The 26686-nt window shown below is 44.5% G+C and overlaps 2 protein-coding genes across 2 annotated transcripts; both read right to left on the reverse strand.

Annotated features, from left to right (window-relative positions):
* Positions 1-8414: 8414 nt before the first annotated feature.
* LOC306814762 (uncharacterized protein) lies at positions 8415-17089 on the reverse strand (the record flags this gene model as incomplete). The annotated part of the gene is made up of 5 exons (XM_079331141.1): positions 17025-17089; positions 16705-16821; positions 16156-16345; positions 15237-15300; positions 8415-8673 (listed from the first exon to the last, which is right to left on the reverse strand). The coding sequence occupies exons 2-5, from the start codon at positions 16798-16800 to the stop codon at positions 8415-8417; spliced, it is 609 nt and encodes a 202-aa protein (XP_079187267.1). The 5' UTR covers positions 16801-16821; positions 17025-17089.
* A 386-nt stretch (positions 17090-17475) lies between these two features.
* On the reverse strand, positions 17476-26118 carry LOC306814763 (uncharacterized protein; the record flags this gene model as incomplete). The annotated part of the gene is made up of 9 exons (XM_079331142.1): positions 26030-26118; positions 25096-25133; positions 24535-24657; positions 21536-21670; positions 20925-21260; positions 20385-20501; positions 19822-20011; positions 18252-18315; positions 17476-17563 (listed from the first exon to the last, which is right to left on the reverse strand). Exons 1-9 carry the CDS (start codon positions 26106-26108, stop codon positions 17476-17478), a joined length of 1170 nt encoding a protein of 389 aa, XP_079187268.1. The 5' UTR covers positions 26109-26118.
* Between the last annotated feature and the right edge of the window lie 568 nt (positions 26119-26686).

Here is a 26686-nt window from a genome sequence, read left to right on the forward strand (position 1 = left end):
CTAGTACACTTAGTACTAAATATTTTATTAATTTTGATTATTTTTCAACTGATCTAGGATGTTGAAACCTCAGCCATGAGAACCAGCAGCATGGCTGCAAGAAAGATGAGGAAGAAGGCAACACAACTTCCTGACATTCTTAGTCATGCCATGCAGCTATGAGTGGAAAAATAAGAGGGAATTGTGTTGTTTTCAGTGTTTACTTGCCAGCCTATTTTTTGACTGAGTTGGTTATTTTGCAGTAGTGTGCAGTTGATACTTAAAAACACAGTTAAATTCAAAGCAAAGTTTGAAACAATGGACCTCATGTAAGTTGTCCATGGGTTTAAAAGAGCATAGCAGATAGTTTAAGTATGCAGTTTACAGTTAAAGCTTTCTCAACCCAGTAAACGGCAGGAGAACATAAATGTTAATTATCAATCTTGTAGTTTAGTTAAAAAAATACAAACTCCAAGTATGTTGAAAGGCTCCTTAATTACTTCTACATCCACAGTGCAAGAGAGCATAATGTGTTCATACAAACTAGGCAGGTGGAAATGTTAATTTTTAATTTATTTAAAGGTAATTAATTTAATTAGTTTAAATTTATTTTATTTTAGTTATTTATTATTGAATTTAATAATTTAAATTAAAAAGAAGGAGCATGAGACTTTTGAGATGGGGTGCACCCACTGATGTTTCCAGTTTCAGTTATTTTTCACCTTTAACATGTGACTCACATCTCAAGAAGCTGAGTCTTTCAGAAGCCTGTGGCCAAGTGGTACTTCAAAGTTCATTAATTGAGGCATTGTTAGATGATTTGTATTTCTTTAAAAAGCAATAAAAATCATTCCCAGTACAACTTCTTGATCATTTAATACAGTCTTTGTGCTTTCTTTCAAGTTGTTTCTTTTTCTTCCATACCGCTCCTGTCTTGGTTTATTTTTGACTTGGTCTTTTTCTTAGTCCTTAACAAACTGTAATGTAAAGCTGGTAAAATGGGTGTGATCACTGTTAGCACTGTTTGTGGTCATTCTTAGGTTAAACCAAGATTTTTTTCCTGCTTCTGAGCCTCTGCCTAGTTTCTCCTGTCTCTTCAGGATATTACTCCATGCATTCATTTTATGTTCTGTGTGGTGACTTCCACGCATGAACCATCAGTTTGACCTTTGCCGAGACTAACTGGGTGTCTGTAAGGCTGGTACTGCCCAATACATTGTTTCTTAAGCCAGTGCATACAAAAAGGGAGACATACAGGAATGTGGTGCAGTGATGCCTTGTACAGATTTATGAGCCCTGTGCACTCCAGAGACAGAGCTGGCACAGAGAAGGAGCACGGGTGAGCGTAGTGTTAGCCAAATAGCACTTCTGCAGCAGTAAAAAAGGACTGTCCAGCCATGGAATTTGCATTCCATAAGGCCAATGGTGAGTCTAGGTCACTTGTGTGGAGAAGACATTGTACCCTGATGCCTGCCTGACAGACATGGTCCTGTAATCTTTGTATGCCCAGATGCAGCCCAGTCATGGTGAATAGCCTAATATTATTATTGCCAAATAACTACTTCTGACCTGTATTTTCTCACATACTCTGTTCAGGATATGGACAGTTTATCCCTTAAGCTGGTTGTCTGTCTGTCTCCATCTCATTTTAGCACAACTGCCTCAAGCCCTTATACTCTGGTAGCAGAAGTGGATTGCCACTTTCTGTGATGATACCAACAGTGTCATTGGCCTGCAGAACTCCAGCACTGCAGCATGATTTTTAGAGACATCCAACCTGCCTGATCATGACTGAGTGTGATCATCCCACTTGAAGTGAAAACTGAAACAGGATGAAAGGCAGGGAGCTACATCTATGTGAAAAATAACAGGGCAGCAACAGCCAGCAATTCAACAGAATCCTTGCATTGATGACAACAAATGGGAGAAATGGCCCATCACTGTCTCCTTAGCAACAGTAAAAGTCACATTTTGTTGTTCTGAATTAAGACAGTGTAGGTTCTTTCAAGCTAGACCATTGTCCATAACTAAAGTGTGGAGGGAGGAAACATAATCCTGAAGGATAGTCACAGTTTTGGAAAGGTTAGTCTGTGAACAAAACCTACTTGAGCAATACCTGGTTCAGGACTACTCCAGTCATGTTCCTCACCATAGAAGGTATGAGCTTTGTCAATGTGTCATGAGAAAATGCTGAAGCTGTGCTCGCTCTTCAGGAGCATATTCCTGAAAACAAGTGTGAGAAATGACGCTCACATTTTAAAATTTTAAAAGGCTTATTATACCTTAACAAAATACAACAGAAGGACTGAATAAGGAAAAATTAGAGTACTAAGAGTCCCTGTGACTAGCAGCCACGTGCTGGACTGCAAAATGGTTGCTCTACTTTTTATAGCCCTGGGGGTTGCCTCGTCCAACCCTGGCCCCTCCCAAAGTCTGTCTGGCAACTTTTCTTCAATGGCCATTACTGGAGACTACTTTTACTTTGTTGAACCTTATTGCAGGTCAGGTGTTGTCCTGGCACACCTCCCAGTAAGAGGCCTGGCCTCCTCCCAGATACCCCATGGGAGGGGCACAGGTGCAGCCCCACAGTGTGCCTGGACTTCTAAGGCTGTCAACTGGCTACAATAGAAGCGGGAGGAGGAAAAAAAATACAAGGGACTATGGGGAGAACAGAGGATGTCTAAAGAGCAAATCAAATAACATAACTACACATCAATAAAACATCTCTTACCAGATCCACAATATTCTTTAATTGCAAGAGCCAATCCATCACCTTACTTTTCTATAACATGGGTAAAAATGGCAAGCTGTTTTCCCGCTATTTTGTATGTGTGTGTTAAATACCATGTAGCATAAAATTGCTTATTTGTTGCAACTATTTCAATATTTGCTTTTTTTTTTCCCCCCACTATTGAATGGGCCTAATTTCTGCTTCATCATCACATCTACAAAGACATTGTGAGCTTAATTCTACTGAGGGATTTTTTTGTGGCTTTCATTTTAAATACTTGATCTGGGCTGTAGAAATGAAGAAATGAAATCACAGCACATACCTAGCAGGCCATACCACAGGGTTGTGGTTGGATTAATTCATAGTTATCCCCAGGCACTTTGTCTTTAAAGTGAATTAGAAGTGGTTTTTGCAGCTACCAATTTGGTCTTTTCCTTCTGTGAGATGATGCTGTAGTGATTGTGCCAGAGTAGCCATTTTTCTAGATGTAGTCAGTTATGGGTTTCATTGTCTGGAAAGCATTAGCAGTTAGTCCTGTGTTGCTCTCCATTTTCGGGTTCACACTTAGCTGCTCTGTTTTCCTTCCCTGGGGATGATGCTGTCACTCCTGCCGCCTTTGTTGCACTTTCTAACAGGAATCAAACTGCACAAAACAGGTGATGCTTCTTTTGGCAGATGTTAAAATGGTTCGCCTAAACAGGAAGCGAATGTCTGGGAGAGAGGAAAGATGTGTGCTAATGTCTTTACAAGTTGGACCGGTGCGGCCCCGCTGCGCTCCGAGCCCCGAGCTGCGCTCCGGGCCGGGGCTGGGGCGGGCCGGGAACGGACGGACATGCCGGGAGAGGAGAGACAGGCCTGCGAGAGAGGGGAGATCGTGCGAGAGGGAGGAGCGGCTGCGAGAGACGCCGCGAGATGAAGAAAAGCACTGGCTACAGCCCGGGAAAGGGCTGCGACAAGGGATAGCTCGGGAGCGGGAGAAAGCCGAGAGAAGGGGGAGAGCCCGGGAGAGGTGGGAACCGCGTAGAGCGGAGAGAGCCCGGGAAAGGCCTGGGAGAGGAGAGCCCAGCGGCGGGAGCCCGGGAGCGGCGGCTCCTGCAGGCGGAGCGGGAACAAGGCAGCCCGGGAGCAGGGAGTCCTGCAGCCGGGCCGGGAATGGGCGCGGGTCAGTGCCTTGGGAGAGCGCGGCTGCGGGGGCGGCCCGGAGCCGGAGACACGGGGAAAGCGACTGCTCGGCAGCCCCGGCGGCGTGAGAGCACAGCCCTGCCCGGGGAGGCAGCGCCCCGGGCACCGCTCGGGCTCCCAACGAGGCCACGGCACCGCTCGGGTTCGCCGCCGCATCCGCGGCAGCTCAGAGCATCGGCCCCTCCTCGGGCCCAAGGGTCACCTGCGCCAGGTGCGCCAGAGCATCGTCTCTGTCCTGAGAACCCACAAAGCGCAGCACCGGGCACGGACTGCAGATCCCCAACGGTGGCAGGGCAAAAAATGCAAGGAATCTTCCATGGGAGAATACGTGGAATACGAGTGAGGTGTCACCGTGAAATGTGTTAACATCCCCTCACAAGGGTACTACTGCTCTTGGCTCATGTCCTGGTTTTGAAGCACAGTAATCTGTGGTACCTTCCCCCACATGTTCTGATGGTATCAGGGTGCATTGTGAACCAGTATCAACTAGCACTTTATGTTTCTGTGGCTCTGATGTGCCAGACCATGGAATCTACACTATCCAATAGATCCTGTTATCCCATGCTACTCCCTGACTAGAGGCAGGGCCCCTCTAGCCCTGGTTATTATTTCCTTCCTGGACATACATAGTAGAGGTTCCTTCCAGGGAAGGAACAGACAGATTATCTGACAGATAATCTTCCCTTCTGTAAAACCCTGAAACTTGGTTATGGGAGGTCAAGGCTGCCTTCTCTTTAGTAGAACTCCCTTGGTTAGTGCTTCCCTCCCTGAGCTGACACACTCGTGCTGCCAAGACAGAAGTGGGTTTCCATCCCATTTTCCCATGTCTTCCCCATGGTCTTGCAGCAAAAACCACAGGTCAGCTCGTGAGGTGTACCCTCTCTCCCTAGCTGGGGGACGTGAAGCTCTGACTTGGGGGCCTGTGACTCGTACTGGTGCTATATAAGAACTGTTCCTTCTCACCTCCTCCCTCATTTTCCTCATCTCCTTTCTCTTGGATGCTCTTAATCACAGCAGAGACATTAGCTTGCATTGGGCCATTCATCATGCTCTCAAAATTTCTGAGTTTGTTGGCAACAGAACACACTGTCTCTGGACTGTTATCGGCATTAATCATTGCTATGTAGGTGGTATATTGAGATGGACCCAAGGTTGCCAGATTCCATAACATCTGCCCTGTGCACTTGACCTTGTCAGGGTCATTGTCATGCTGTCCATCCCTCCCAAAGAGTACCTCTAATACTGCCACTTCTCTCAGATGCTGGATCCCTTCCTCAAGGGTCTTCCAGCGCATCCTACGGTGGTGCTCCTGCATTCTCTCTCTGTGTGCAAACTTCTCTCTCACACTCATTAAAAGCCGGTCCCAGAGGGAAAGGAGGCCTTGCTCCCTTACGAATATCTGGTCCACACCTGAATCCTGGGCCAAGGATCCCAAATTCCTGGCCTCAGTTCCATCCAGTTGTACACCTGTTCCCATAAGGTCCCAGACCCGGAGTAACCAAGTTGTGAAAGGCTCACGGCCCCGCCGAGCAATGTCTTTACGCAGGTTACGGAGACTATCGTATGAGAGGGACTCGGTGACAATCTCAGCCTCTGGCTCCCTTGCAGGTTGTGAGGACCCTCCTTGCTGATCCCCATTATCTAGGTGCTTTATTTTCATTTTAGATTTTCTAGTTTCCACAGGGGCAACTGCTGCTGGCTATGACTGCCCCTGCAGTTCAGCTGGAATCAGGACAGGTGTAACATCTATGGGTTCCACTGCAGCACCATCTGACTCTCCCTCTTTAGGGCAGGGGGAGGGTTCCTCACCAGCTGGGGAAAAGCACTCCTTTAGTATCTGGCAAATCTTCTCCTCTATTTCCCCCATCCAATCTGGGTAGTTTATTTTTTAGGTGGGCTGTAGGGTAAGGTCAGGCTCTGGGGCAGTGTCTCTATTTCCTGGGGTAGGTATTAGGGTTGTTATCCAAGCCAATATCCCCTTGTCTCTGAATGCTAAGTAGAACAGGCCTGTCAGCAACACCAGCCACTCTATGGTATCATTAACATTCAGAGGAGATCTGAACCCTTCAAAAACTGGTGGGGTAGATCCAAGAAACCGGGTGAAGGGTTGGGAGAAAATTTTCCCTGGTGCCATTCCTTCACAATAGGTGCCATTAGTAAAGTAACCCCAAAAACACACAGTTAGAGTGTGATAACCCTGAATCCATGCACCTGCCTACCAAAGGAAGTTAAAAATTCACAAATTCCTCACCTTATTAACCCAAAATGCAAACGGGAAAATGGACACAGTAGCCTTCGTTATAGGACCCAGGCTTGGATAAGGGCCTGCAAATGGGAGAAATATAGCCACGACCACGTGCCACCCAAACCAGGGTAAGCTAGACCACATAATGCCACCTAATGAGGTTTCTATATCCAGCTTACAAAATAGGTTATTCAAGAATTGTTATTCCTTTTATCTCTCTATGCCCTTGTGCCCCACATTGGGTGCCAAAATCTGTCCTGCTTTTGAAGGACAGGTGTCTGCCAATAAAGGCAGAAGCTTCTCTTTGAAATGGAGAATGTAAACCCCCTCCCTCCAAATTATTATAATTTTGAAATTAAGGAGCTCTCAGGTATGGGAATTAAGAATAGCAATTCTTTACAAGGAAAAATAAAATACAGTATTACAAAAAACAATCCCAAAAACACTGACAGAGTCAGAATACAACCTGATACCCTGTCAGTCAGAGTGTTAGTAGCAGTCCCATTAAATGGTGGCTGCAGTCCCCCTGCAGTGGCAGATGTGGTTCAGCTGAAGCAGTGCTCCTGTAGAAGGGTGCAGTTTTCCTCTGAAGGTCCAGGGATGATGTGGAAAGGTTCGGTCTTCCTCTGGAATCTGGTGGGAAGAAGGTGTCTTGGTGTCCAAAATCTCAGTTTTTATCTAGGTAGGAAAGGCTTGGCTCCTGCCCCTGGCTGGAGCATCTCCTAGTGGGATGATGTAATTTTATCAGTCACACAGTGGGACTTAATGGCTCAGCAGTAGATGGTATCTTCCTGGAGGGACGGTGGGTTGTGAGAAAGATAAAGATGATTGCCTCATCTAGTCTTAAGATGGCCCATTAGCAGATGGTATGTGCCACAGAGATAAGGAATCCTTCCCCCACCTGGCTTCAGGAGATGGTGACAGAATACACATTTCCTGTCACATCCTGTGTTGTAACCCAAGACATTGTCCTAAAATACAGAAAAAAAAAAAAGAAAAAAAAAAAAAAAAGGCTGTGCTTTTGGTGAACAAAGCCATATTGTATCTGTCTTCCAGAAAGGAATAAAGCAAGAACAGATTCCCTACTGAAATTATTCTGCTCCCTTCCAAATCAGTTCATTACTCAAGTACAACCCTCAGGCACATCCCCATATTCCCTCTCTCCCAGCAGCTCAGAGCTGCCTTGCACAGTGCTTGCTGTGCTCCAGAGAGCTTTAACAAAGTAAATATGGAATTGGTCACATAATAAAAACTCCCACATTTTTTACACTACATTCAGCAGTGGCCTTTATTTTTCTGAAGCTTTAGATTGTGGCTTCCTTCCTCTGGAAGGGACACACACAAATCAATGTCAACCATGAAGGTTCCTTGTGATACCTCTGTGCACATTGCAACTACGCCCACAGTTCACAGTAGGGGACCATGCACTCCCACCAGCACCATTTCTGGGAGATGGCAGTCAATCAAAGCAACCCCAAACCCCATATCCCTGGAACACTGCCCTGACCAAGAACATACTGACCCAACTTGACAGAGCCATCCGTTCTGAGAAGGATGTTGCAGCTCTTCCTATCTTGGTGGATCATGGTATTTGAGTGAAGAAAATCCAGTCTTTGCAGGCACTGAGAAAGAAAACAGAAACACAAGGGGCAAAAATTAGTGATGTGAGTTCATCACACAAGAAAGGAAATAGTTCTAAATTTTTCCTTTTCCAGGGGAATGGGGAGTAATGGCAGAACACAGAGACATTGAGAGGAAGAGATTGCTGCTCCAACACCAGCAGTGCAGGACCTTTCTAAGGAAAGGCATGTCAGCTTCTGAATGGGCAACAACAACTGCTGTTGGAGACTGTCCCCAAACTAGGCAGAATAACTGCTGCTGCAGAGGATGTGCTCTCCATGCAGAGGACAAATGAGGGTTTGTGAAGTGGATCACTTTGGGATGGGAGGCTGCATGACAAAGGTTTTATTGTTGGCCTCAGCACAGAATTGGAAGAATTGGAAGAAACAAACATAATTTTGGGTGCACTACTGTCCTTTTTGAGACCTGTGAGAAACAAGTCTCTCTTTTTTTCTTTGCTATTCATTTCAAATCCTTCCACCAGCACCTTTGCTTTTACAGGCAAGGAATGCAGGGCAGACAGTCTCGAGTTAAACATTTAGAGAGGCAGGGTGGAGAACAGCAAATGCAAGCACAAGAGACGGAATGAGTATGCAACAGCAGAAGATCAGAGTAAAGGAATAGAGTACAGTGAGTTCTGGGGCACTGGCAGACAATTCACTTGAGATGCTTTTGCTTCCACATAGCACACCAGCAACACAGAAACAAAGCTTGGCACATGAAATCTCTCCAGTTCTGAGCCCCAGTTTCCCAGACAATCCTGCCCAAGCCCTCGGAAGCACCTGTGGGATCCCTGTCCTCCCAACTGACAGCTGCCATCTCATCTTCAGACAGGAAGATCTGGCTGATGACATCACTCAGAGTGCCTCCATCCATGTACTCCATAACCAGCCAGAGTTCCTCATCCACAAGGTAGCTGAAAGAAGGAAACAAGGGTGTGGATATGAATGTGCATGGAAACGTTTTGTATGGAAATGACAAGGGTTGACTCTTGTTCTTGGGTCCCTTTGTGACAAGGACAGATTAAAAGGAATAGACATTGCCTCTAGGCTGTGCAGTGTTTGCAATCTGTGCTGTCTCAAGGAGAATGACACATCTGTGAAAAAGGAGATGTGTTAGATGGTCAGCAAGCAAAAAGTGCAGTTTAGTAACAGCCCAAATAAAAAACCTGTCACACATGGTATTTCTGGAAATAAATACCTCGTGTGCCTGGCATGCACAGCAACAGAAAAGGGGCCACAGTCCAAGAGAAATCATCTCCAGTATGGTTTATCAGCACTTAAAAAGTGCTGAGGAAATTTTGAAAAAATCAAGCCCCAAAACAATGTGGAGGCAATGAACTTACAGGGTATTGAATTAGTGAGATAGGACTGATCCAGATTTTTGAACAATTTTCAAACTGCGTTTGCCAGGGTAATGCAGACAAAATGTACTCTCTTCTCATCCATTGGAGATAGATAGATAATAATTAACCAACAATTAACATGTCTATTTTCTGTCAGTGACCAAAGTGGGTTTTTAACTTTGCGTGCTTGCAGTAAACAAACATTGATGAAATAAAACAACAACCACTCACTTCTCTAAGTAGTTCACATTGGGGTTCTTATTATTGCTGCAGGCAAGACCTTGACAGCATGGAGATGCATGACATATAAGTAAAACCTTACAAAAGAAAGGCCTTGTAAACTCATGCTTCAGGCCTTGCTGCTTAAGCTGGGTACAGCTAACAGCTAGCCTGGTAAGTTTCCCTGAGAATGGAATTGTAACAGTGAGAATCAGTTTGCATATCAATCTATCCTTGTAGGAAAACAATTTGCACCTTTGAGGAGAAACATTCCCCCCGTGTGAAACATCTACTTCCCAAGAGACAAGAATGCAAACATATCTAGAGAAGAAAATTTTTGATGGGCATGTACACTAGCCATTACCAATGAATCTGAGTAAGCAAAACGTTGCTAACCACTTAGAATTAAACATGATGCCTCCTGATAACCACATAAAATTGAGCTGTGAAGAATAAAGATTAGCTATGCTGGATAAAGAAACAGGTGTCCTTGTCCATCTCTGTTGCCAACTTCAGTGACCCTGACATGGTAAGGCATGATCAGACATGATCTGAGGTGATACAAATACCTGGTGACGAGAGAGAGCAGAGATGGAGGCAGTCTGAGAGGTGCCAGAGAAGAGGCAGCAAGTAGAGCTGCCAAAAAAAGGGGCAGTCAGGAGAGCTGCCAAGAAAACCTATGGTGAGCAGAGTTGCAGAATTACACAGTGTGCAGAGCTGAAAGAAGAAGCCTGGACTTAAATTTTGAAAAGATGCGCTAGTGGGGAAAGAATGGGAAAGCAGGTATCTATGGAAGAAAAAGCTATTGTAAATATGATGTTACGCAAACAAGGGACAAAATGTGATAAACAGATATTGCAAACTTTGTTGCTGTGGTGTAAAAGAAATGGCATAAGTAGATGTACAAACCAAGCTTTTTTGTTGAAATGTGAGAGGAAGTTGGGCAAGTGTTATTGGCAGCAGCTACAAGGGGAGACAAAATAGCCACAAAATTGCTTACTACATGGTGTTTGGCTTTACTGATGGCTTTATTAATTCAATTAAAAGCTGATATAGAAACCACAGCTGCTGCTGTAACTGCTGCCGCTGCCCAGCTCATAGAGATCCTCTGCTTAATTCCTTCTTTTTCTGTAGAACTGTTCATTTTTCCTCTGCCTACAAACAACACGAGACAAGGTTACAATGAGGAAGAGAACTGCCCTTAATCCAACAGAAAGCAAAATGCCAACACAGCTAATAAAGTCAGGTTAGTGGTGGAAAATAACCACAGAACTGTATTGGTCCCTCAGGCTTGGGGGCCCCCTTGGCTTGTCAGAACTCCCTTGCCTCCTCCTGAGCCCCACATGACTGCTCCCCCCATGTGGCATGTCCCAGTGCCTGCCAGAGAGTGATCAGCTCTAAGCACACGTCAGGAACCTGCCTTACATGAAATGCTGAAGCTATGGTGCACTGTTATTGGAATGCCTAGAAGACACTGAAAAGGATTTGTTAAAATTAACCTTGAGCTCTCAGTGAACTCTGATTTTTAACAGGATTGTTTACTGGAGAGATTCAAAGCTGTCTTCTTACATATCAGTAGTGTAACTAGATCTAACTTAAACAAAAATGCTGATGTATTCCATGATTGGTGGAGCTTACCTTGTGGAATGTACACTCCCTTTTTAAGAATTTTAATTTAAAGGTCTGATTGCACTAAATTAACACTGCTTCTTTGTTAAATTTTAACGATGCTACCTGTTACCATGAAAATTAAAAACCTGTATGCTTAAAAATATATTTGCAAGCCCATACCCTTAGAATACCACTTATCACTACGTAGATAATGTTTTAGTTTGTGGTCAGGAAAATTCATATTTGTAAAGTACTGTAACCCCTTGGAAAATTAAAAAAATCCATCTTTAGAAATGTTTAGGGTGCATATTAAAGGAATAAAATGTCACTCTGCAGCAGCAATTAGCTTTAAAACCTAATGTCAAAACACTGAATGATTTACAACTGTTACTGATACCAATTAGCTGAGTGAGGCCCATGGTAGATTTAACTACTTATTCAACAAAGCATTTCTTTCCTCACTTTAAAACAAACTGTGACTTCCCCATTAACATTATCTGCAGAAAATATCTAAGGCTTAGAAATAATTAGCTCAGGAAAACTCCACTGCATAATTATATTAACCATGATTTTGCCCATTTGGTTGCTTTTCACACTCAATTTTAATAAGATAATTTAATTGTGAATCTTTTTGCTGTAAAGGCACATGTGATGGCTTTTTGCTTATGTACACCTATTTAATGATTCAAGTGTAGTTATTTTTCTTATCACATTTAAATTAAAAATCGACTTGATATCAAAACAGTTTAAGTACATTAGAGACAACAGCTACAGAGAATTTGACAAATTTTTGTCAAATTTGCACACCCACTAACCTAGCTGAGTTAGTTGTGCAGAACTCATGACACTGTTATATAACTGAGTTCTTACTGCTTTATGGCCTAAATACTTATATCCTACTACCTTTATTAGGCAGAGCTCAAATCTGTTGCACAGACATCTGTGAAAATTTGCAAAGTAGAAGGACAGTTTGCCAAAATCTGCATTATTGCATTCATTTTTTTTCCCCCAGTAAAGTTGCACTTTAAAAAGTCCTGATATTTACACCAGGAAAATCCTTACTATGAATAAGTATTTTCAATAATATTTGCAGTTACCATGAAATTATTTCTCAAAACTAAATTACATAAAGTTACAACATATTTGTCACAACTTTATAATCATTCCAGTAAATCCATGTTGCTGGTATATTATTAGTTTGTAATAATAGAGTCAAAATGAGTTAAATTCTGTTGTATCTGGGGCTTCAAAAGGAATACTCTCAACTCGAATTTTAGTTTTGTTGCATTTAAGTGATGTTAAGTTCTATTAAACTTTTGTTAAATTTAGGTGATATTTCTTTTCAGTTGTGTTATGTTTAATTTAATACTAATTAAGTGTTGGCAAGATTAAGCAAGGTTAAGCTTCAGTATTGTTAGAGTGATGTTAAGTTTATGCTCTGTTAAACTGAAATTCTGTTAAGATTACGTTCTATTAAATTAATTTTTGTTAGGATTAATTCTGTTACAATTAATTTCTGTTAAGTTTAAGTGTTACTAAATTTAAAGTCAAGTTTAAGTGTGTTTAGTCTAAGTTATTTTAAGTTCTGTTAAATGATATTAAGATCAATTTCTATTCAGTTTCAGTAATCTTAACTTTAAGTTATCTCAGGTGTATATTTGCTGTATTTATTATTGAATTTCATTGAGATTAGTTTTAAGTTCTGTTAAAATATGCTTGTTTAAATTATAGGATACAATTGTTTTATCATAGAAATGACTAATGTGAAGTTTGCATGAAGTTGACTTCTGTTAAAATCTGCTTATATAAATTACAAGACACAGTTCCTTAGTCACAGAGATAAGATGGAACCCACTGAAACAACTATGATGACACAACGGAAAACGCCTGTTTAAAGATACAAACTAATAAGTTTTCTAAAATACGTGCAGATACAATTGACCCTTGATTTCATTGAAGATTCTAGAGATGTCGATGCTTTGCACTAGTTAATTAATATAATAATTTATTACAATATCTGCTGTTTTATCTTCTATTGGTAACGCAGGAGTAATAATTTCAGATTATCGCTGTTACTAGTTATAAGATGTTCAGTGCTTTCTGTTTTATTTTTACTTTGTTCTAATGCCATATATGCATAAATGTCTAGAAAAATATTATTTCAATTTCCTAAGAGAGTTATTGCTGATGTATTAATCTCATAACATAAATTCACTGACTTTTTATAACAGCCACTATCCATAAGGTATTATTTAAGGTCACACATATGCATTACTTTAATTAGTTGCAATTTGTCTATGGTGCCATTGACTATTTAACTAAGGATAGACAACAAAGCCAGCTGGTTTACAAACTTTAACATATCTTTGTGTAGCTATCTGCAAGACATATATCATCTTAAGAAACTTTCCCTACTGCTATTACTGAAAGGTTTGGTTTTAGGACCTGTTAGGGAGACCCTTTTAGTTAAGGCCTGGGCTCTGGCCGAGACTTGGCCCTACATTGTTGGGAACCCACATGCTTTCTGTACAAAGACAACACTCAGGTCACTTTGACTTGGCAATTTGAACCTATAACAGCTGGACACCCCCCCCCTCCCCAAAGTAAACTTGGAAACTTTGTCTGGGAGTGGTTCTCCAGGTCCTCGCTGTGAAACAAGGCTTGCCAGCTGCTGCAGACACTGGGTGATGGTACATTCCCTTTAGGGAACTGATGATGTGCTCTTCTGAGTCACCACCCTATCTCTATGTGCTACTAACTATGTGTATTATCTGACTTATTTCTGCTTAGTGTAAGATTAGTGCTTTACCACATGTATAGTTCTGCTTTTGTGTTGCCTTGATGTTCCTAATGAGAGAAATGGATGTTGTTTAAAAAACAAAGAAGGGGGAATAAGGCTTCTCAAGAATGTTTAAATAGTGCCATATTTACGCTAAAAATTTTGAAAGCAGATAATCAAATTTGATCCCTGACAGAGCAATACTGCTGTGAAGATTTGCATTTGCAGACCCAATTTCTAAAAGTCTCTGGGTTAAGATCCCCAGCTGGTAAGGCCTAGCTGATTTATTAACCTAGAGAGAAGGTATGCATGTGCTTTGTTGCTCTTCTGGGCAAACATCAATTGCCTCTGAGAAGATGAGGCCCAGTGAGAAGTGAAATGACCTAATCACCAACCAGCCCTCATGGCAAAAGCAAGAGCAGGAGTAGGACTACCAGGATATGGCTGTATCTGGAGACTTAGAGAGGCAGCATACCAACAGAGGCCTTATATCCTACTGCACCCACAATGATGGTATTGTGTTCCTACTATCCTTCTTCACTTATTCCCTATTCCATACTTCCAGAAAGATATCCAGTAATGTCAAAGTCAAAATTTCCAGCTGATGTATTTCCTCCTGGTTACACACCATGGCCACTGAGCTCTATCTATATGAACTTTGGAGCAGTAGCCACTTATTTTCACTCCCACGAGATCTTGGACATTATCTTCTTGTTCTCCTGTGCTGTGAGTCTCTTTGTCAGTGATATGATTGTATTTGATAAGTTTTATTGATTGTGATATGTACTCCATCTATCTTATCCTGCATCTAACAGATGACCCATAGTACTCTTAATAATAAAATGACCTGACAGGTGCAAATTGTTTTAACGTCAAGATACGCTAACCCTTTCCATAAAAAAAACAAAAAAAGGGATTTGTGACATGTGGGTAAAACCTTACAAAAGAAAAGCCTTGTGAACTCATGCTTCAGGCCTTGCTGCTTAAGCTGGGTACAGCTAACAGCTAGCCTGATAAGTTCCCCTGAGAAAGGAATTGTAACAGTGAAAATCAGTTTGCATATCAATCTATTCTTGTGGGAAAACAGTTTGCACCTTTGAGAAGAAACATTCCCCCCGTGTGAAACATCTACTTCCCAAGACATAATAATGTAAACATATCCACCAAAGAAAATTTTTGATGGACACATGGACTAGACATTGTCAAAAAATGAACTATAAAGTTCAACTACGAGGTTGCTAAGCACTTAGAATTAAACATGATGCCTCCTGATAACCACATAAAAATGAGTTGTGAAGAATAAAGATTGGCCATGGTTAATAAAGAAACAGGTGTCCTTGTCCATCACTATTGCGACAAGAGAAGCCTTTGGTAATGCCTTGACCAAAACTCTGACCAGCACAGACAATAGAACCCCAGTGTCTGAACGGGTTTGCAGGTTCTCTGACTTCACACTTGAAATAGATATTCAACCAGAAACACAGCTGACCCAGGGTTTTGTAGTAGTATCTGTGATTAGACTCACCTGCTGTCAGTATTTTCCCATTCCATGTATTGCGCCCTGGGATTTTCCATGTACATCATTCTCCCTAATATAAACAAAATGCAAGATGCTCACTTTAAAGCAGAGATCCCACCTTCTAGGAGATACAAAAGGCAGCCCCACTCTCTGGGGCTCTGAGCACTTTGTGGTCAACTGGGAAACAAGAATGACAGAAATAAAAACAATAACAGGAACAGCAACAACCACAGGAAGACAGGCAGCTCTGCAGCACAAGGGACAGGGCAGCCACCACAACAAGGCTGGCAAAGCCCAAGCACAAGCACTGACAAGCAAAGGGTAGAAACCACAGCCAGTCTGAGCCCCTCACGATCTGTTGATCCCATTCAGGACACAACAGGATTGGCTTGGAGATCAGACACAAAGAGGTGCCAATCAATGCCCTTTTTGTCCCAGAAACACCAACAGGTGCCAAGATCACAAACAGGTGATGTCAGACACAATCAACTGGGTTGGCTCTGCAACTCTGCCAGGTCTTATCTGAGAGCACAGCAGTGGCAGCTGTTGTGGGCAAGAAGCACATTCAATAAGTTATGCTGCAGAATGACAAAGGGCTTGATGTGTTTTGTTAGAGACTGATCTGAGCAGGAGTTGTGCCACTGGGTAGGACTCAAGCAGTCACAGCCTTCTGTGGATCCAAGAACAAACCCTGGTTCTGCCTTCAGCAGAGAGGGTAGCCCAGGCAAATTCCAGGCAGTCCAAGCTACCCTCAGAGGCAGCAGGAACACCCAGAACACTCTCTCACTGCCTCAGAGCACAGCAGCTCCTATGGGGAGTCCCAAATGCCCTTGTGGCACCAAACTGAGGAGGAACATTTGGTACAGCTATGCTGACATGTGCACACAATACACTGTCCCCCAGACAAGAGATACACCAGACGTACTCTGTAGCTCCAGAGAGTCATACTGGATCTGATGTTGCTGAGCAGGAGATGTGTCAGTGCTGTAGATGGACCAAGCAGCTTCTGGGATCCAAATCTCAGGTGGGGGAACAAAGACACCTCTGGATGACCCTGCTGCTGCTTCTGCTGCTGCTGCTGCTGCAGCAGGTTCAGTATAAGAGCCTGTGAAGTCCTGAGACAAGAAATGGGTTTGTGTCAGAAATGTGGCTGGCAGAGGTCACCCTGAGATCCCATTTCAAATGCAAGCCCTTAGGAAGCTGCTGTCAGTCACATGCAGAGGTCTTAGATTGGATTTTTTTGGATGTCCAGTTCTGAAACCACAGACAGCTTTAATTCAAGTTCTTTGCCATTTTTGTGTTCCATTTTCATGGATTTTCTGAAGGATGTCTGCAACAATAACCATTCCACTTCCTCCCAAGGACCCCTTTGTCCCCCCTAGGGCTGCAGACGCATTTGCTTTTCCCTGTTATGATGTTCTGTTTCCTCCCATTGAACTCTCTTTTCCTGCACCGTCTTTGGTGTGTGCCCAACCTGCAGCATCTCTGGCTGGGACAGCTCCCATGCCTCACTCCAACCTCGGGGCTCTTCATTTCCAGTCATTTGTTCGAAGTCTTCACAGGTTGGCATGTGAGATATCAACACATCCACCTCAAGTCAAACAGAACAAAGCAGTCAGACACTACAGCTTGTCCTGTCAGCCACGAGTCATTGACTGTGAGGAAAGGGAAAGAACAGAAGAGGACCACATTCACAAGGGATACAGACAGCTTGTAGCTTGTATTCAAAATCTGTCTGAGTGTCCATGTTCACCTGAAAAAAGACCTCAGGCAAAAAGAAGATCAGGAACTGACCACATTCTCTGATGCTCCATCTGGGATCCAAAAGAAGTAACCCCTGCCTTGATACTCTATGGATGCATCCTTGGCTATAAGCAGGGCTTAGGACTTGTAGGGATGCCTTGAAGATCTTTCCCTACGTGAAGCACTGCAGGTGGCTAAGGAACTACCAGGAACATGCAGATGTATTTGCTGGCAGCCAGAAATGAGAACACAGCTGTGAAGCCGTAGCCCCAGAGAGCAGTGAGATGCTCTAAGGCACCACTTTTGTTTCAGCAAATGAGAGTGAGCGAGCGCGTCCTCTCAAAGGAACCACTGCCCTCCTCGCCTTCCTTCTGGCAGCTGAGAAGGACAAAGACAAAGACCAAGTGCAATTTGCAGGCTGGCACCAGTCTGTGCTTCTTGTGCCTTTACTGCAGAGCTCCACCCAAAGCTCCAGCCACAGCTCACACCAGAGGGGAAAGGCTCAAGAGCTGCAGAGTCTGCGGGGGCTGTTGACATTTACCTGTCTTCCTGTGGTGTTAACAATTGCTCCAAAAACGTCGCCAAGAGCCCTAGAAACAAAAGAAAGCAAAGAAAGGAGAAGCCATTTAGATCTTGGAGTGAAAGCCATCCCACTGAGGACATCTCTGATGTAAGTGCCTAAAACCTGTAGGATGGTGTCAGGCCCTGCCAGAAGGCAGCTGATGCATTTTCCTCTTGAGTGCATGGGCACTGTGCCTGTTCCTGGAGTGTTGGTGTTTACTGCCTCAGCTCAAAGAGAGAGCTCATCATTTCATCTTGGCTTTCAGTTTCTAAACTGTGCAGTTTTTATCCCAATCACAGAGTATTTCCTTCAGCAAACTCTTGGAAAGAAACATTCCTGAGAATGGTTATCTGAGAGCTGTCATACAGGGTAAGTTGCTCTTTCAGGCAAGCAAGATTCTTCTCCTTTAAATCATATGGCCATATGATTTGGAGACATAAAAAGTGCAAAGGAAATTAACACAGAGCTGCCTGGCACTTGAGAGACAGGAGATTTGCTAGGTCCTGTTCCTTGCTGCAGGCAAGACCTTGGCAGCATGGAGATGTCTTTGACAATGCCTTCTGACCCCATTTGTGACCAAAATTCTGACTAGCACTGACAATCTAACCCCAGTCTGAACATGTGTGCAAATTCTCTGACTTCACACTTGAAATAGATATTCAATCAGTAAAACACCTGGCACGTGGTTGTATAAAAGTAACTGTGATTTGACTCACGTGTTGCCAATAATTTCCACTTCAATGTATTGTGCCCTGGGATTTTCCATGCTCATCATTCTCCCTAAGAGAAACAAAATGCAAGATGCTTACTTTAAAGCAGAGAACCCACCTTCCAGGAGATACAAAAAGCAGCTCCACTCTCTGGGGCTCTGAGCCCTTTCTGCTCAACTGGGTAACAACAGCAACAGGAAGAGGACTGACTAATGGAAGACAGGTAGCTCTGCAGCACAAGTGGCAGGCAGATTTTCTATACTCCTTTGAAGGGACCTCTTGCTAGGTGTGGAGGCCCAAGGGTCAGTGACTAAATCATCCCTTGACCTTGGAAATATTCATAAGTAATATACTCTGCGGCTGTGGGGAGAAAAGCCTCTTTCCCACAAATCTTTGCACCTTTGCCTGTTAATTCCTCCTCAATTTTGATATCCCACTGGCCTGCTGGCCCTGACCACCCCAGTTTAGCCCCCATCCACCATTTATGTACATCCCCCAGATTGTTCTCCCTTCCCTGGATCTATGTCGGTTCTGTTCTGTCACATTGTCCCACACTGTCACTCCCCATTGGCTTTCCCTATGCCTAACCCTGCCAGCTAAGGAGGGCTCCGGCCTCTGCAGTCACACCAGCCATCAGGGGCAGGGCAGCCACCACAACAAGGCTGGCAAAGCCCAAGTGTTGTGATGTACAAGGTCTGGGGCAGCCTCCTGCATTCAACCAGCCTTGAGGTGGATGGTCCCCTAGGTGAGCAATGATAGGATGGATTGAACACTTTCAAATTATCCCAGCCAGTTTATTGAACCCCAAGTGCAGATGTATCAATGGCCAGGGAAATGGGTGTGTTAAAACCCCCAACCAATCACATGTGTATATCCAGGAGATACAATCCCTGTGTTAGGAAGGACTCAGAAAAATAAAGAAGCTTTTGTCACATGGATCACTGGGGGTTCGTGTCGTCTGTCTCCAACAGCGACCTCAAATAATGTAATACCCAAACATGAGCACTAACAAGCAATGGGAAGAAACCTGAGCCCCTCACAAGCTGTTTTCCTCATTCAGGACACCACAGGATTGGCTTGGACATCAGACTCAGCAAGGTGCAAATCAATCCCCTTCTTCTCCCAACAGGTGATGTCAGACACAGAATCAACTGGGTTGGCTCTGCAACCCTGCCAGGTCTTATCTGAGAGCAGCTGTTGTGGGCAAGAAGCACATTCAATAAGTTATGCTGCAGAATGACAAAGGGCTTGATGTGTTTTGTTAGAGACTGATCTGAGCAGGAGTTGTGCCACTGGGTAGGACTCAAGCAGTCACAGCCTTCTGTGGATCCAAGAACAAACCCTGGTTCTGCCTTCAGCAGAGAGGGTAGCCCAGGCAAATTCCAGGCAGTCCAAGCTACCCTCAGAGGCAGCAGGAACACCCAGAACACTCTCTCACTGCCTCAGAGCACAGCAGCTCCTATGGGGAGTCCCAAATGCCCTTGTGGCACCAAACTGAGGAGGAACATTTGGTACAGCTATGCTGACATGTGCACACAATACACTGTCCCCCAGACAAGAGATACACCAGACGTACTCTGTAGCTCCAGAGAGTCATACTGGATCTGATGTTGCTGAGCAGGAGATGCGTCAGTGCTGTAGATGGACCAAGCAGCTTCTGGGATCCAAATCTCAGGTGGGGGAACAAAGACACCTCTGGATGACCCTGCTGCTGCTTCTGCTGCTGCTGCTGCTGCAGCAGGTTCAGTATAAGAGCCTGTGAAGTCCTGAGACAAGAAATGGGTTTGTGTCAGAAATGTGGCTGGCAGAGGTCACCCTGAGATCCCATTTCAAATGCAAGCCCTTAGGAAGCTGCTGTCAGTCACATGCAGAGGTCTTAGATTGGATTTTTTTGGATGTCCAGTTCTGAATCCATATGGTCAAAACCACAGACAGCTTTAACTCAAGTTCTTTGCCATTTTTGTGTTCCATTTTCATGGATTTTCTGAAGGATGTCTGCAACAATGACCATTCCACTTCCTCCCAAGGACCCCTTTGTCCCCCCTAGGGCTGCAGACACATTTGCTGCTCCTTATTCTGATGTCCTACCTCCTCCCATTGAACTCTCTTTTCCTGCACCGTCTTTGGTTTGTGCCCAACCTGCCGCATCTCCCATTGGCACTGCTCCGGTGTCTTATGCCGACCTCGGGGCTTTTTGTGTCGAGCTTTGTGCCGTAAGCCTTTGCAGGCTGCCAGGTGAGATGTCAACGCGTCCACCTCAAGTCAAACAGAACAAAGCAGTCAGACACTACAGCTTGTCCTGTCAGCCAAGAGTCATTGACTGTGAGGAATGGGACAGAACAGGAGAGAACCACATTCACGAGGGACACAGCTTGTAGCTTGTATTCTAAATCTGTCTGAGTGACCATGTTCACCTGCAAAAACACCTCAAGAAACAAGGCCATCAGGAATCCATTATGATGACTGCTATCCAAGAGGCCCATGGACTGTTTCCACTGTCCAGAGCTGCTGCTGAGTTTCAGCTGCTCAGGAAGTGTCCTTCAGAGCAGCTGTCATAGAGACCAAAGCAGGATGGCACTCAGAGGCCTTACCCCACCCTCTCCTGCTGTGTAGAGGAAAGACAAGAAGGACAGAATCCACTAGTTTTGTGACTGAAGTTGCTATCACTGTTTCACTCACTTCCCTTTGTACAGCTTGAAGCAGGGGACTAATTTCCTCTTCAATGATTTTAATTTCTTCCTCCAGCCTCTTTTTCTCTTCCTCGAATGTAGCCTGAGCTTCCTGCTTCTTTGTTCGCATCTTCTTAGTGAAATTCTGTAAAGAATGAGAGAGAGAAAATTTTTTGAATGGAGTGGTTGCCACTCTTTCACTCTCCTGGTTTTGTAGATTGCCCCTCTTCTGATAGAGATTCCTGTGATCTTGAGTTTTTTCAATGTCTTTCTTGTTCTTCCTCTTCACTACCTTGATATCACTCTGAGTTTCTTGCAGCTCTGCTTGTGGCTCTGCCTTGATGTTCTGCAAACACAAATGCAGAGCAAATCACAGGGAGCTGCCACCAGGCTCGGCTTTTTCCTCTTTCAGCCTCAAAATCAAATCCATTCAGCCACTTTCTTCTGCTTCCCTACCCACCTCTGCTTCCATTGTAACCCTCCTGTCCCAATGCTGATCTCTGCAGATTACAAGGCTCTGTGCTTTCAGTGCCTGTGGGACTCCTGGCCTCAGTCTCAAGAGCTCTGCTTTATGCCTCTGTTCCTGTCCGTCATTCTCTCACCTGGTTGAGCCAGGCTTACCTGGCCATTCTCCTCTTGCTCTTCCACCTGTTGCCTGAGCTGCTCTTCCTGCTCCTGGGCTGGGAACAGGTCTCCCTGAGTCTGGCACGGCACCTCTGCTACAGCAATCTGCTGATGCTCTTTCTCCAGAAGGGCCTGCACAGAAAGCAAGATGAGTTTCAACTTGCTATACAACATTTGTGGGCCAAGTCTCTAAGAGTGATGGGTTCACATGTTCCCAAAGTACTGTGCTGCTGCTCTCCTGGGTCCTTCTCTGCCCATGGGGAAGTACAGATTCCAAAGTGACACTGGCAGTACAATCAGGGTCTGTCTGGGACTGAAGCTCCAAGAGTCTCTCAGGCTGCTGACAGGGAAGGGGTGGCATTTCTCAAGGGTCTGCTGAGGGCCTCCCTCCACTTCTGTTGTGTTCTCTTTGTCTTTCCATCATGACTGATACTCAGCCCTGTCCCACAGCTCCATCCTGACTCTGCAGGTGGCTTCCGGTGTGGGGTCACTCCTTGTGAAAGACACTTCTGGAGTTCATATTCTCTTCAGGCTCTCAAGACCATTCCTGCCTTTCTGACATCTATGCTTTTGTTAGAAATCCTGCTCATTCAGGAGATAAGGATGCATGTAAAGATCCTCTGATGGAGGTCAGAGAGCCTCTACAGCCACCTCAGTATATGGAGGAGGACCAAGGTGTTTATTCTTCCTCTTTTGTTGGCTAAGAATTCAGACCAGTGGTAACAGAGACCCTCATAAGCTCCATCAACAAATGAACTTACACAGCCCTAGGGATGCCAGTGAAGAAAATCATGTGTCATGTATTGCATGTATGACCAGAGTCACCAAACACCACCTAGAGCATGGGATAATTCCACCCCCTTAGGACATGCAGAAATGTATGGGATAAAAGGAGGCTTCAGGGCAGAAGAAGCTGGAGGGAACTCAGTTCTGAGGGGAGAAAACAACCATTTCTGGAGGGGAAGCATCTCTGTCTACTCAGGATCTGTCAATGGAATGTGTCTGTCCCCCTCTCCTGAAGGAATAGCAAGCTTCTGCACTTTCAACTGCTTTGGAGCAGAGCGGATAGATTCAGATAGATAGACAGACCTACAGATGGATCTCACTTTTATAATCTCTCTCTTACTACACCTTCTGGTATTACAAGTCAATACTTAGCAGGTAGTGCCTTGATCAGTGGCAATCCTGAACGTGCTCTCCTGTTGCTTCAATAAACCGCACTCTTGTGGAATCTGGAGCATATAAGACCTTATAGAATGCCTTATGGAGTGCTTATAGAGCTCTACGCTGGCAACTACACTCTGTGAATCTGCGCTGGGGCAAGTTCTTCTCTTGGACTCAACCACACTGACAGTGCTAAAGTGGCTGTAATAAAAAATGAAGCCCCTCCCAGCTCCTCTTATCTCTGAGGACTACCTGGTATGCAAAGGTGTTTATTTCCTGATCAATTCCCAAACACAACATGTACTGACCCCCTGGGCTGCCAAAAGGCATAGGTGCTGTTAACCTGAAAGTGATGTACAAGGCCAGTGCAGGCCAGTACTGACAGGTCTGGCACCAGAACAACTCCTTCCGCACCAACATCCCTGCCCCAAACTAAGTGTTCGTCTATAAAATACTGCACCTTCCAGAACTGACACCTTGCAAACTAAAATTCTAGCAGGTTATGTTCCAGTGCTGGAAAAAGGCAGGAAAGGTTGAATAAAAGCACCTTTGCTGGCTGGAAAAAGAAAAATTACAAAGGGCATCTCTTTCTAGCAAACAAACAAACAAATAAACAAAAAGATGAAAGTAGCACCTATTCCAGTGTCTAAAGAACTTGGATGCGGTGAGGGGATGCTTGGCATGGAAGCAGCCCTCATGGGGATCACTTTCATTTAGGCATTTCTGGAAGTGTGCCTGAAAGGTCCCACAAGAGCCTCCCTTTACCCCAGACTAAAGCTCCCTCAACTCATCCTCACTGGGTTTGTGCTCCCACCCCTCCCCAGCTCCCTTGCCCTTCTCTGGACACGCTCCAGCCCCTCAATGTCTTTCTGCTCCACAGGGGCCCACAAGTGGACACAGCACTGGAGCAGCAGCTGCAGCACTGCCCAGCACAGGGCACAGCTCACTGCCCTGCTCCTGCTGCCCCATATTGCTGACACACACCACCATGCCCTTGGCCTTCTTGGCCACCTGGGCACACGCTGCCTCATGTTCAGCTGCTGTTGATCAGCACATCTGGGTTTCTTTGTCTCAGGCAGCACCCCAGGTGCAAAGTTGCACATTTGACTTAAGATACAGCATCCAGAATTTCAAGATGTCTTTCCTGTTCTCAGCAACACAAGAGTGAAGTCAAGGGCTTGCAGGCTTTTCCCCATTCTAGGCTCCAATGCAGTTTTCAAAGCTGCAGACTTCACCAAAAAATGTATCAACAGAGACTTGCCTTTTCTGTTTTTTGCCTCAGAAGAAGGGTTCATAACTATGCAAATTGTTTATTTTGCTATGCTGGACAATAATGGTTGGTCCTCAACAGTTTCATGGACAAAACAATCATCTCTTTTCAGTTTATCAAGAGCCAAAAGACAGGTGGGCCAAGTGACTCCATAGAAGTGAAGAATTACTCAAGAAAACTGCAGAACAGTTCCACAAGGGCCAAACACAGGTTTCCAAAAAAGGGAAAACAAACAAAGCCTTGTGATCTCCAGCACTACCACGTGTGCCTTTGGCCATAGCACTGCAGAAGCCAAGAGATAGAGCTTCACTGAGCCAAGGAGCCAGATGCTCACACAGAGGCACCAGCTCTTTGGTGTCTCAACATGACAGATCTAAGCCCATTTCCCAGCTCTCACTGGCTGGGGGCAATTGCTAGGTCCTGCACTCAGCATCCTCAGCATCCTCAGCCACCAACACCTCAGCACTCAGCATCCTCAGCCACCAACAGCAAGTGCTGGCTGCTCAAGAACTTGCAGCTTTGTCTTACACTAAAGACAGCGCCAGCCAGAACTGGCACTTACTGCCTCAGAATATTCAGACTGTGGTGTCAGCACAGCTGGAGGCCTGTGGTCATTTTGCTCCACTTTGGTCTCATCTCCAGGAGCATTGGGAGCCAGAGGAGAGTCTGCTGTTGGTTCTGGGCTCTGTGAACAGAGAGAAGAGTGAGGGATGAGCCATTACCTATCATTTGTGACCTTATTTCTATTCAGCTCTGTTTCTACAACCAGCTCTACTAAGTACGAATCATAAAGCTTGATAGCAATGGGATTCTAAGTCACTCTGACTAATTTAAAAAGGTCTAATTCAACAGAACTGGAAATAGCTCTGAATTAGATATTCTACCCTGGCTACTATCAGGAAGCAACATTCTCTCGGCAAAAGTGGTCTTTTAGCTCTTTAAAAGCTCTGAAATGGAAAATTAAGAAATAGCCAGTGATGCCTTTGCTATTGCTGCTGCAGACATAGAAATGGATTTTTCCTTCAGCCAATAAGGCCTTTCTGGCCCTCTACTGCCACAGGTCAAGCTCACAGCTCCACTATTCTTAAACACCAAGAACATCAAATGTTCCTTTCTCACTCACCTCAGGATTGACACCTCTGTATACCTGGCTCAGGTGACCTGTAGTGGGCAAGGAAAATGAAGCAGTTTCTTTAAGACAGCTGCCTGGGCTGGTGAATCGCATAGAACAAGTCAACCCAGAGAACATTTTCTGTTTCACAGCAGGCATCTAGGAGACACAAATCTTTCACACAGCCGGAAAGAGAACAGGACAATGTTCTTTGTTGTGCCTATACTTTGGCCTGTTTTGCCAGTAAATTAATATGAACTTGATGAAGAAAACACAAATTATTATTTAACACTCAATGCTCCTGTCCAACAAATAAAACAGCTCTTGTTCTCCTTTCTTTCATGTAGTACTTTTTTTTTCCGAATAAATCATGTGGACTAATTCCCATTAAGTTGCTGAAAACAGTTGCCCAGAAAAACTCCCCCAAATCCTCCTGAGCTATGTCATTTGTATTGTGGAACAGCTCAGGAGCAGCTTCAGGGTTCAGGAGCAGACACTCGCTGCTTTGGAGTTTGCACTTCATTGCAAAGGAAATCACTATTTTGGCACCCAGTAAAGGGCCAAGTTAGACAGTCAAATCCTTTAATGACAAAATTTAGAATAAAAGAAGCTTTCCCTCAACTCTGGGGAGAACCACAAGTCTTTAGAAGAAGTCTGCATTTTCAAAGGTCCTCTGCTTGACCCAGCAAACTGAGGAAGTCAGACTCTGTTGCTACAGACTCTCCCGTGGAGGGAATGCAACCCCTACAGATTCCCTTTGCAAATGCTGCCCTCAGCCCTCTGGTCACAGACACCCCGTTGATAGCACAACGTGTTGACAGGAGGTTTACCAAACCAGTGACATTCTAATGCTCTTTCTATTTCAAAATCAACCCAAACACTAAGAAAGAGCAGGAAGACATACAAAAGCCAGGTTAGGTTATACTCAAGGAAAATCTCTACTTACGTGCCAGGTTAGACAGGTAATAGCCAGCATAATAGATACCATAAGCAGTTACAACTACAGCAGTGATTTTCATAATCATTGTAGCTGTGTAAGTCTGGACATTGTGCTGCAACACATAAAAAAACCAAGGCTCATAAGCCTTTTTGTGTCACAAAAACATGGCAACCATGCCCTGACATCACAAAGCAAACATTCTGCGTTGGCCTGTGAATTAATGCAAACCAGCTCAACCTTCCCTACAGCAAACACAAAATAGCCTGGGAAATTCTCCTCTGTCACAAAGCAGCACAAACTCCCCTAATGGGCCAAACCCTGTTGTTCAAGGGATCCAAGAGTGCCCCAAGTATCTACAGCCTGTACCTGAGCACTCAGATGGGACCAAAGCAAAGAAAACCACACCAAGAAAATGGCCCAAAGCATTGCACAGAACTAGGAGAGAAGGCACTGTTGGCATAACAGCTGAAATAATTCCTCACAAATGTCTCCATATATTTGCACATTGATTGAGTGCTCCCAGGGCTGCTCTGTATGTACATCTCTACCTCTGCCTTTATTCCTACCTGGCAGCAGTATTTCCCCGCCAGCAGGAGCTGCTCCAAGCAGGGAACGTGACTGGCGGTGCTGATTCCCAGAGAATTCTGTCTCCCGGGAGAAGCC

Source organism: Erithacus rubecula (assembly GCF_903797595.1).
Source record: "Erithacus rubecula genome assembly, contig: SUPER_Z_unloc_2, whole genome shotgun sequence".
Classification (NCBI taxonomy): domain Eukaryota; kingdom Metazoa; phylum Chordata; class Aves; order Passeriformes; family Muscicapidae; genus Erithacus; species Erithacus rubecula.